The sequence below is a fragment of the Sciurus carolinensis genome (genome assembly GCF_902686445.1).
Source record: "Sciurus carolinensis chromosome 19 unlocalized genomic scaffold, mSciCar1.2 SUPER_34, whole genome shotgun sequence".
Taxonomy (NCBI): Eukaryota; Metazoa; Chordata; class Mammalia; order Rodentia; family Sciuridae; genus Sciurus; species Sciurus carolinensis.
The window spans coordinates 3,247,791-3,260,083 of NW_025920112.1; the positions used below are offsets into that span (position 1 = coordinate 3,247,791).

Below are 12,293 nucleotides of genomic sequence, written 5' to 3' on the forward strand. Positions count from 1 at the left end.
CTCCAAGCCCATGCTCCACACAAATCAGAATTATCAGCACCTCCTTCAGGTCAAGGTTGTTGAGTCCTCTATGGGAGCCACAGACATGGCCTAGAGTGGGCAGACATGACCTGCTGTACCATTCAAAGGCAGTTTGTTAAACTCACCAAGGACCCCAAGTCTTCACATGCAAGGATATTGAAATATCGATACAGTTTGCCTTCCAGGAAAGTCTTTACTAGGAATCTTAAGAACTCAAACATTTTGAAGACCTTAGAAATTTAAAATGGACCAAGTCTATTTTTCCTGAAAGATGAAATAATTACTTCATCTCATAAAAACCATGGGAAATTTGTGAACATGCTTGACACTACATGCAATATCATTTTAATTGCTGATTTTTGTGTGTGTGTGTGTGCTGGAGTTTGAGCATGGGGCAATCACTTTACCTCTGAGCTACAGCCCCAGACCTAATTGCTGAATAATTTTTAATCACATTTCAAAAAATACAGTAAGAAAATACTCTTTATGGACTATTGAACAGGAGATAACTTTCATAATTTAATGGGCATTTCCAAATGAAAGAAAACAATTTGAACACACATAATACATCTAATATGTTAACAAATTCCATATATTTGATATTATAGGAATGTCATATTATGTTTTTATTCATTTAGGTTTATTTTATAGTACTGTACCTTTTGCTAATATAAAACAAACTGGGAAAGAAATTAACGTATTGAGAAACATTCCTATGGGGCATTTATATGTATATACTGAATAAGAACATATAAAACATAGGGACAGAATAATTCTGAGACAATCTAGTGAATGCATTTGTTTCTTTCTGCAGCATGTCAACCATTGACATGCCTTGAGAACATCTCAATACCTGACTGACTCACTCCTCAACCTTGGCCCAGTCTGTCTTTTGTCATTACTGACTCAGCCTCTGTTGTCTGGCTCTCAGGGAGGCCATAATGTATAAGAGCAAATCACTGTACTTAGTCCACAGGTGAAGGGAGACGGGACCCATGGCTTCTCTGAGTCTTCATAGAGATCTCTAAGAGGTGAAGATGAAGAGGAGCGTGGAAGAGGTATTTTGCTTGAAAGATTCAAGAAGTTTACACAGAAAGTGACTTCTTCATTGATGACAATTGGACATGGGTTAACAAGGCAATGAGATTTGAATGTGGGTGTAATGAAAGGTACTTATACATTTTAATTGTTTATTTTATTCATCATGTTGGAGGAGAGAACTGTGCTTCAGAAATAGATCTGAAGAGGACTTTGAGGACAAGGAGTTAAATTTTGAATCACAGCATTCAGCAGAAATCCTGGGGCATGAAACAGAGAAAACAGGATGTGATTTCCAGCCCATTCACAAATGTGCTCTCTGGCTGGGCAGGGAGATGAGGTAATACAGGAAGCAGGGCACATTGCCTGGGAGCATGCTGTGTCCAACAGGTGAAGCTGCAGAATGAAGTGAACACCCAGAGTCCAAGTTTCAGTAAGGATGTGATTCCTATTTCGTACTTGGATTCTGTATTGTTTTGTTTTTGCTATTTTTGTTTTCAACGTTTGATTTTCCATGAATGATTTTTGATTATATAACTCCCTTTATAATCTTATTACTGCTTTCTGCTTACTAAATTATCTTCTATGAATTTCATGATTCCAGTTAAACACTTGAAAATTACTTGTGCTATTCTTATATGGAAATTTACAACATGCTTTCAGTAAGAGCACACCAAAATAGTTAAAATAATTAATTTGTAGAACACTGTCCTAATTTTTTTAAATATAGGTGTTAGGTTGGAAGTTGGGCAACTGTAGGGGGCAGAGCTGAGCAGCCGGAACAAAGGCCAGCCCGCCAAAGGTGGCCATCAAGTGGGCTAGAAAATTCCACTGACTCTTCACATCCACTCTCTGTCCTGAGCCCTGAGCCTTGGCTGTGACCCAGAAGTGACCTTCTGTCTTGGGTTCCAAGCAAGGGCTCCCTTCCAGAAGAGTCCCCAAGGAAGCTCCGCCTGACAGGGCTGGGCCGAGAATCTGTCACTCTGGCCTACTTCAGCCAGTGATTGGATGACGGAACTGTCACTCAAGTCTTGGGGCGTGTCTAGAGGCGGTCCATCGGATAAGCCTGGGTGGACCTGTCCAATCAGGTGCGCACGGAGCAGAAGGGCGGGCCTCCGGGTTTCGCGGGCTTTTCTTCCTCACCAGCGCTGCTTCTCCTTTCCAGACCCCGCGTGCTGTGCTCTGGGGTCCAGTTGACTGCGCAGTCTGTGACCCCGCGAGCTGCGGTGCTGGCAGGTCCCTGGAGAGGACGCCGGGTTACCACGGAAGCGAACAATGGTGAGTGTGCGGCCAGGGCTGATGGGACCCGGCCAGCACCTGCCTGGGCCTCGCGAGCGGGTGAGCTGTGGAGTTGGCGGGTGGCGCTGGGTCGTGTCCCCCGGTCCCCCTTGGAGAGTTGGGTGGCGGGCCTGAGGTCAGCTGCGGACAATACCGCTGTGTCCCCGCTGGCGGGTGACCCTGGGCCCTGGCCTGGCCTCCGCGGGCGGGCTGGGCGGCTCAGGTCCCTGGCGCCCCCTCCCCTCCTGCCGGTTCCCGCAGGCTCCCTTCCAATTGTGTGGGAAGCAGGTTCTCAATCCACTCTCCTTCCACCAGTTTAGCTCCTCCCAAGGCTGCTGTAGGCCCTTAAAATTGCAGTCTCCTGCCTGCCATCTGAACTGCTGTCTGCTCTCCACTTCACAGGATTGTGGACCAGATGTTCTTCTTCCTGGGTTTCAAATGGACACAGTCCATTAGTTTTCATTTCTCCCCGAGTGAAATATTGCAAAGAATATTTGTTTCTGTTTTGGAGATCAACACTAGGGAACCTTTCTCAGCTACATCCCCAGTCCAGGCTGTTTTAAAATTTTGAATTCTGGTCCCACTTGTTTCATGGACTGGCTTCCAACTTGTGATCCTCATGCCTCAACCTCCAGAGTCTTTGGGATTCCAGGGCTGTGCCAATACCCCTGGGAAGAATAACACTTTTTAAATCGTTTGTGTTCTGTTTGTGAATATTTCTCTTGAGGAGAAAGAATAACCACTTGACACTTCCCTGTGTGTAGGTAAAATAACTGCTTTAAAGGAAATAAGGCAGTTGGGTATTCGTACTAGGGATATTGCATCTGGGCTACATCCCTAGCCCTTATTTATTTATTTGTTTTCCTTAGTGATACCTGATAGTGGATAGCACTTTGACACATCATACCTAGATAGAATATGACTTTTCCTTTCTCTGGTTATACATGATGTAGATTCACACCACTCATGTAGTCACATATGCACAAAGGTTCATAATGTCTTATTCATTCTGACCTTCTTCTCCAGCCCTATTCAATTTTATTTTCAGACAGGGTGAGTCTATGTTGCCCAGACTGGCCTGGAACAAGTGATCCTCCTGCCTCACCTTCTCAAGCGGTTGTCATTAAAGGCACTGGCCACCCCACCTGTGGAAAATAGTTCACTTTGATCCAAATATTAATGACCATATTGGTCTGATAGAGAAGTGAAGGTAATTGACTATTAAAGGGCTTAAGATACCTCCCCAAGGTAATCTTTGCTCCCCATACAGAAGCTTGTTGTAACACCCTCAAGGTGGTCTAGTCAGCCAAAGTCAAGTAGTCTGAAGGTTCCTTGATGCAGATGCAACTTCATATAGTACATCAGTTCACATCTGTAAAAACCTTGTGCTTTTCCTTTCATCTTCCTTAGATGCAGACACTGTATCAGAATTTCTTGGGCAGAAGTTCCTTTGGACACCTCACAGGCACTATGTCCTGAGCCTCTATACTTTCCTGGGGCTGCTGCAAGGTGCCCAGCTGCACTGTGCCCTGCAAGGTTCAGGGAATTTCAGGACCTGGGTCAGCTGCTCATAGAAGACAACGGGAGGTGTTGGGTACATCCTGTTAGGGGAGCCATTGGAGACCCCGGGGCTGAGGACTCCAGGTACAGGCCTCTTCTAGACACCTGCCTCTTGGGACATGTCTCCCCCAGTTCGAGTTTCCATTCCTTGGAGACAGGTGGACAGTGAGACTGTGGCTGCTGGTGTTGAGGGGCAGGTCAGCAGGATTCCTGTCCCTTGCATTCTCTTACAGGTGTAAAGGAACAGAAATCTCCCAGAGCATAAGAACCACCCACCCCAGTGCATTGCTGTGCAAACCCGAAAAGCCTCATAGACTGGAGTCATGTTCCAGGTCTCCTGGGAGGATGGCCATGGAGTATTTCAGTAAGCAGGACCAGGTGGGAGGATGCCCGGCTGACAGGGACCTTTCCTGGCCCTTGAGCCTGACATGTCTCTGTACACTTTTGTGTAGACCTGGATGGACAGAATGGTGCAGTCCCTATGCCCCCTTTGTATTTCTGATTAAGATGAATTCTCACTAAATTTCTGAATATCTTGCTATGTTGCTGAGACTGGGCTCAAGCTTCCCATCTTCCTACCTCAAACTCCACAGTTGCTGAAATTACAGGTGAACACCACCACATCCAGCAGTTGGAATGACTTTTAAAGAACGATCATCCCAATTTTTTCTAGACAGAAACAGTATTGAAAATCCGTTTCTATCCTGTTTTCCACAGTTTTGAAATTTATATATATAAATCTTCCTTTTTACCTTATTTTTGCATTTTTATGGAAAACATATTCAGTATATATAATGTTGTTTCTTATGTATATACTCGTGAATCTTCCATGGAATGGTAGTTTATTCACTTCTTTATTAAACAGACTTTGTTTTTCAGAGCAATTTTAGGCATACATGGAGTATTAGGGTTCTCTAGAGGAAAAGAATGAACAGGAGAAATGATTATGAAAAGGGGATTTATTAGATTTCCTTCCAAGACCAGAAGCTGGATGGTCCACACAGGCTGCCTGCAGGCTTGAGAGCTTGAGAAGCAGTAACTGTGTAGTTGAAGAGGCTGAAGCCTCAGAACAAGAGGCATCAATGGTGCTACCCTAATCTGAGACTGAAGACTTCTGTATATCCCTGGGGAGAATCAATGGCAGAGTCTGCTTTGGAGAAGTGAAGAAGGGAGAGTCTCCTCAGGCAAGCACAGTAGCAGTCAAGAACCCATTTGAGAAGAATCAAGCTTATATCTGCCACTGCTCCCTTGTTCTGTCAAGTTTTATTCCATCCAATCCACCATCCTATTGGGTCTCCACTTCCGTTTGCTATCCCACATGCCAGTCATTCCTAGGCATACCCTCATGTAACACCCAGAAGCATCATTGGCAGCTCTTAATCCAGTTGACAGTTCAAATTAACCATTACACATAGTATCAAACTCCCCTTCCATCCAGCTTATAGTTTCCACTTTATTAATTTCTTGCAGTGATGTAGTGTATTTCATACTGACAGAACCAGAACCAGTTTCCTACATTTGATGATGAGAGTTGGTGAAGAAACATGTCATTGCTGATGAGAGTTGGTGAAGAAACTCCATACTTTACCTCAGGGTGCCTCCTCTGTGTGGTGTGATTGTGTGTGTCATGCATCCATCATACAGAAGATTCTACTGTGCTATCATACAGAAGCGTCACTGCCCTGAGAGTCCTGTGCTCCACCTGTTCATCACTCCTCCCCTTCCCCTCTTCCCTCTGCTACCTAAGTCCCTGGCACCCATGGGTCCTTCTAGTGCCTCTATGAGGTTGCCTTTCCCAGAACATTGTTGACTTGGAATCTTACTGCACTTGACCACTTCAGACAGACTTCTGTCTCTTACCAGAATGCCTTTAAGGGTCTGTGTCTTTCCAGGCTGGGTAGCTCCTTTTCTGCATGATGTTTTTGATGTGGTTATACCATAGTTTGTCCATTCAGCTATTGAAAGTTGTATCCTCCTTGCTCTTCTAGCTGTGGGCAGTTATGGGTATGGCTGCTTTAGTACTGCTGTGAGGTTTTCTATGAACATATTTTTGATTTCATGTGGGTAGACACACCTGCAAGTGTGATGACTTTACTGTAGAGTGCACCCTGTTTTCTATGTGAGAGCATGACACACTGTCTTGAGAGGCTGTTCTCCTTCCATTCATGTCAGCAAGGAAAGAGTTCTTGCTGGTTCTTGTTTTTACCATCTTTCAGTGTTTGGAATTTGGCCACTCCAGTGGACATATGCTGGTACCTCATTGTGTGATTTTCAGTTTCCTAATGACAGTCTGATGAACATTGTCTCAAGCATGTAATTGCTGTCTAGATTCTTTGAATGAATGTATGTGCAGATCTTCTGTCCATTTCCAAGTCGCATGCTTGCTTTCTTACTGAGTGTGATTCATGTATTTAGACTACCAGTCCAGTGTCATTATATGTTTTGAAAACATTTGTGCAGTTCTCCAATTTGTCTTCTCATTCTCTTATGTGTATCTTTTTTAAAATAGAAAGTTTGTAAGTTCAATTTACTGGTTTTCCACGCACAGTTCATGTTTTTGGTATTGCATATGAAACCATCATGCCAAACTTAGATTTATCTTTAAGTGCATCTATTATTTTTTGTGAAGTTTGAAACTTTGCCTTTACTTTTAGGGTGTATAGGCAATTTTTTGGTGCTGGGAATTGAACCCACGGACTCCTATGTGCCACATGAGTGCTGTGCTATAGCTGAAACCCTAGCCCTCTGTCCTACTTTTAGATTGAGATTCCACTAGAAGTGTCTTTGTGACACTCATAAAGTTGGTGTTTTATTTCTTTGCATGTTAATATCAAGGAGCTTTGGCAACATTTTCTAAGAGAGCATATTTTCCATTGATCTTCCTTTGTTCCTTTGTCAAAGATCTGTGGGCTTTATATGGTGCCAAATACCACACTGTCTTGATGATTATAGCTTTAGTAGGTTTTAGCCTCAGGAACTGCCATCCTGTGAATTTATTGTTCATTACTGTGGTGGTTGTTCTGGGTCTTTCATTATTGAAAACATAACTTAGAATCTTTTTCTTGGTATTTAATTAAATCCATAAATGAAATTGTTAAGAATTGCTGGTGATACTGAGGTTTCCCCTTGGTGGTCATGAAATATCTCCACATTATTTGCTTTGTCTTTGAAACTCTCATTAGAAGTTTGCAGTTTCTTTCATACAGAGTTTTTATATATGAGGTTTTCTCTTCATTCATGCTATGTAAATGATACATGTGTTTTCAGGGATTTTGGACCTAATGACATTCTTGTTCTGATGGTTCTTTGTAAAGGTTAATTTGGGTCCAACTGTATAGGTTAAGGGGAGAGCAATAAAGAGGCAGGCACACAGCTTGGTGAACAACAAGAAGCAGCGTGCCTTGGAAAGTCAGTTCAGTTTTTTTTTTTATGTATTCCAAGATCATATCAAGTTTCATCAGGTTACATCATGAATTTAGCTTTTCGCATATGTAGATCATATAACTTACTTCTCAGAGTCCACTAGTACCAAGTGTTTTTATAATATCTCCAGGCCTCAAGGACAGAGGAGTTGCAGACCATTTCTTAGCCATTCAAAGAGGGGCCTGTTGTCCTGAGGAGTTTGCTCACCTGAATGACTTCTACTCCTCTGTACATTGCTTTCCTGAGACCTCTGCAGTTCTTTTATTTCCACTCTTCTGTGCAGGGTATGCACGTGGAGCAGGTCCCTCTCCCCTAAGTTCTTGTCATTCTTGGATGTAAATGACTTTCCATCTTTAAAGATCAGCTGACTGTATTTATGTGAGTTTATTGCTGGTCTCTGTTCTGTACTATTTTATGGCAGTACTGTGGCTGTTCCAGGCTTTCTGTTCCCTTCTATTTGATGGTAGTACTGTGGTGGTTCCAGGCTCTCTGTTCTGTTCTATTTGATGGTAGTACTCTGGTGGTTCCAATCTCTCTGTTGTATTCTCCTTTATGGTGATACCATGATTGTTCCAGGCTCTGTGTTGTGTTCTCTTTTATGGTAGTACTGTGATGGTTCCAGGCTCCCTATTGTATGGTGTTGGTGTGATTGCTGATCTTTTTCTTTACTACTTATGATTTTTATAGAATTGTTCAGCTTATTTCTGTATGAAAGTAGATTTACACTGGGTAAAATGGTGCATGCTTGTATTCTGAGCAGCTGGAGAAGCAAAGGTAGGTGAATCTCAAGTTTCAAAACTAGCCTCAGCAACTTATGAGTCCTTGAGCAAATTAGTGAGACCATGTCTCAAAAAAAAAAAAAAAAAAAGAAAAAGGTACTGCGAATGTGGTTCGCTGGTTAAGTGCCTCTGAATATGATCCCTTCTGATTTTTGTGTTTTTACGTTCCCCCTCCATAAAGAAATTTAAAATGAAAATAAAACTAAATGTTCTGTAAGCATCTTAAAGTGTTTTAGTCATTCACATTTGAATGTGTAATAAATGGATTTTGTCTACAGAATAGGAGAATGCAATGACTTTTGCCACTTAGACTCCAGTGTGCCTGAACCATCATCGAGATCTGTCTCTATGACAACTGCTGCCACTCATATTTTTTCCATTTGCTAAACGCAACCCACTGAAAGCTTTCCCTTCGTCTCTTGCTGACTTCAGCAGGTGCTGTACTGCTGAGAGTATCGCATGTTTTAAGTTCGTGGGTATGGTTGTATGTCAATGACAGCGACACATTCTGCTGGTTGATCTATTTGGCTGTACCGGTGCTGTGCAGACATCATAGCATGCCTACACAAATGTATGTGGAGTGGGTGTTTCACACCCAGACTGCGTTGGATAGTTGAGGATTCTGTGCTGCAAATCTGCTCCTTTACTGCATCCTGGGAGTGCTCCTGCCTGGCGTTTATTTGTACCAACATCATTACAAGCACAAGGAAACTCGTTTACAGTAGGACAACCATTGGACTTGTGACCAATCCACGATCAAAGTGTCATTGAGCAGAACATGGGGATGCGGCACATGATTTTTCATGATGCAAGTGAATCATCTGCTGTTCAGAAGAATTAGACAGTCATTGGACATCATTTTTCCCATGTGCTTTTGAAGAGTAGTTTCCACAGTCAAGAAGAGTGCTTTATAGACTTATAAAATGTTTTAAGGCTGATGTTTGGACCAGGTGACATCTTGGGGCCATTGAGTTATTTCTAAGACAAAATGTATCTTACCCTATTCTGCTTTGACATTTACCTCTAGAAATTCTCCAGCTGTTCTGTTTATTAATCATTTTACTTGTTTCCTAGTTAGCTAAATTTGGTCTGGATTAAAGTACCTGTGAAGTTCTAGTTGTTCTTTTGTTGTATTCACACAGGATAAGCTCAATCCCCAGTTAACACATTTTGATCACCTGGTTGAAATGTTTTCCATGAGGGAAGCACACTACTGACACATGCCCAGGGAGTTTGGATGGGGTCTGATTCTAGGCACTTCTGTAAATATGGAACAATAGACTTTCACAAGGAAAACAGAAGATCAGTATATACCATGTTTTTAGTAACTGTGTAGGCACTGTGAACCATTGTGGTTGGCAGAATCTGAGTTTCTGGGTTCAGCAATATCCTACTTGATCAGTTTTATTTTCCTAGGGTAAGTAATCCCAGATGTGCTAATTGTCTACTACACAAGACTTTGTTAGTACATGCAATAGAGATGCAACCAATAAAGAAGTTAGGAGTGACCTGGGAACTCATCTTAGTTCCTGTGAACTCACCACCAAGAGTGGTGTGAAACACTCTACTGTTTGCCTTTTGAGTGGCCCAGTTCTAGTGTTGCAATGGCTGTGTGGAATTCAGTGCAGTAAACATTGTATGGACTAAATCATGGAATTAGTCTGGAGGCCAGAGTATCATGTGAGCATCATACATGTTGAGTGTAGATTCCTCATGTTGTCCATCTCTCCACTACACTTTTATGGGATATTTTAGGTCTCAGTGACCTTTGAGGATGTGGCTGTGAACTTCACCCAGGAGGAGTGGGTTTTGCTGGATCCTTCCCAGAAAAACTTTTACAGAGATGTGATTTAGGAAGTCTTCAGAAACCTTGCTTCTCTAGGTAATAATGATATTTCTTTACTCAATGAAAGAGAGAATTAGTGTTTGTTTTGGTCCTTTATATAGGATGTGAAAGAGAATTCTTTGGTGAATAATTGCAGCATAAAAGGCACCCAGAATTTGACAAAGTTTTTCTATTTCTTAATAATTCATAATAATTGTTGTGGGGTTTCATTTTAGGAAACAAATGGGAAGACAACAGCATAGAAGACCAGATCAAAAATTCTGGAAGCAATCTAAGGTAATTGTACTCACAGGAGGAAACAATGTCCTTGAGGGAATCAGAATGTCATATAACTATTGAAATAAACTAACCAAAGAAATATTCATATTGTGAAATGTGTTTATTTTTATATAATTCTTATCAGAAATAGATACTCAACTATAAAAGATATTGAGTCTTTTCAAAGTAGTTGATATATAAAAAGTGGTATTTTTCTGCATGTATGCATATCACTATTTGGAGAATACTGATATACATATGGAAGCTGTGTGGAAAAGGATTGTTTCCTTTCAATCTATTTATTTTCAGATAATTTGAACAAGTTAGAAATTCTAATCTTTACCTAATGTAACAGTAATGTAATGTAATTTGATAATTAGAAAATCATAAATGAACCAATCATTGATAATGTGCTGGTCATTCTTTATAGAAGTCATACGGTAAAACTCGAAGGGAAATAAGATAGTGTGGGGAAGCTTTTAGTTAGATTCTTTCCTTTTCTTAACCTGACAAAGAAAATCTTTAATAGAGTCAATCCATGTGAATGCATTTTGTGTGCAGAAGACTTAATGGGTCATTCATTCCTTCATAGGCAGATCATACCTCACTCTGGACACAAACCCTACAAGCATGAGGAATATGAAGAGGATACACGTGAATTTAAACACCACAGGAAATCTCTGGCTTCTCTTGAAATTATTTCATCACAAATGTTAATACAAACTGGAAATGGACCTTTTAAAAGTGCATTATGTGGGAAAGTCTTCAGTTATTCCAGTTCCATTCAAAGTCATGAAGAAATTCATACTGGGCACAAACCCTATGACTGCATAGAGTGTGGTGAAACCCTTTTGTCTCTGACAGGTGTTCAAAGACACATGATCACACACAGTGGAGATAAACCTTTCAAATGTAAGGTATGTGGGAAAGCCTTTCCCTATCACAGTTTATTTAGAATACATAAAAGAACACATACTGGAGAGAAACCCTATGAATGTAAATACTGTGCTCAAACCTTTATTTCACTCCCAAGTCTTCAAGGGCACATAGTCATGTACACTGGGAATGCACCTTTTAAATGTGAAGTATGTGGGAAATACTTTGTTTATCCCAGTTTTTTAAAAATACACTGAAGAACACATACTGGAGAGAAACTCTATCAATATGAATGGTGTGGAAAAGCCTTCACACATCAAGGTTATTTTGTAAGACCTCAGTGAACTCATACAGAGCAGAAGTGCTATGAATGTGAACAATGTGGAAAAACCTTCACTGATTCCTCTTCCCTTCAGATCCATAAATGAACTCATACTGTGGAGAAGCCCTATAAACATAAACTATGTGGGAAAGCCTTCATTACTTCCACTCACCTTCAACTACATGAGCAAACTCATACTGGAGAGAAACCTTATAAATGTGAACAATGTGGAAAAGCTTTTACTCGTTTCTCTTACCTTCACATACATAAACAAACTCATACCAGAGAGAAGCCCCATAAATGTGAACAGTGTGGGAAAGGCTTCATGAGTTCCTCTGTACTTTGAACACATAAACGAACTCATACTGGAGAGAAACCCTATAAATATGAACAATGTGGGAAAGCCTTCACTAGTTCCTCTCTCCTTCACACACATGAACAAACTCACACTGGAGAGAAACCCTTTAAATGTGAACAGTGTGAGAAAACCTTCATTTGTTCCTCTTCAGATGCATAAATGAACTCATACTGGAGAGAAACCCTATAAATGTGAACAATGTAGGAAAGCCTTTACTACTTCTTCTCACCTTCATTCACATGAGCAATCTCACAATGGAGAGAAACCCTATAAATGTAATCAGTGTGGGAAAGCCTTCACTACTTCCTCTAAACTTCAATTACATGAATGAGCTCACACTGGAGAGAGGCCCTATGAATGTAAACAATGTGGGAAGGCCTTTACTTGTTCCTCTAACCTTCACTCACATGAACGAACTCATTCTGGACAGAAGCCCTGTGAATATAAATAATGTGGTAAAGGCTTTGCTAGATCCAGTCAGTTTAACTTACACAAATGAACTCATACTAGAGAGAAATTCTACTGATGAAAACA

General features: G+C 41.2%; 1 protein-coding gene across 1 annotated transcript; it reads left to right on the forward strand.

The window, feature by feature from the left end:
* The first annotated feature begins 1,058 nt into the window (after positions 1-1,058).
* LOC124973488 (uncharacterized) lies at positions 1,059-9,968 on the forward strand. Its single transcript, XM_047537399.1, has 5 exons — positions 1,059-1,079; positions 2,148-2,473; positions 3,748-3,981; positions 4,131-4,275; positions 9,855-9,968. Exons 1-5 carry the CDS (start codon positions 1,059-1,061, stop codon positions 9,951-9,953), a joined length of 825 nt encoding a protein of 274 aa, XP_047393355.1. The 3' UTR covers positions 9,954-9,968.
* Positions 9,969-12,293: the final 2,325 nt, after the last annotated feature.

Coding starts and splice junctions, on each gene's coding strand:
- LOC124973488 (XM_047537399.1), top strand. CDS start 1,059: ATGAAGAGGAGCGTGGAAGAG. Junction 3,982..4,130: donor CCCGGGGCTGAGGACTCCAG/GTACAGGCCTCT, acceptor ATTCTCTTACAG/GTGTAAAGGAACAGAAATCT. Junction 4,276..9,854: donor ATTTCAGTAAGCAGGACCAG/GTGGGAGGATGC, acceptor GGGATATTTTAG/GTCTCAGTGACCTTTGAGGA.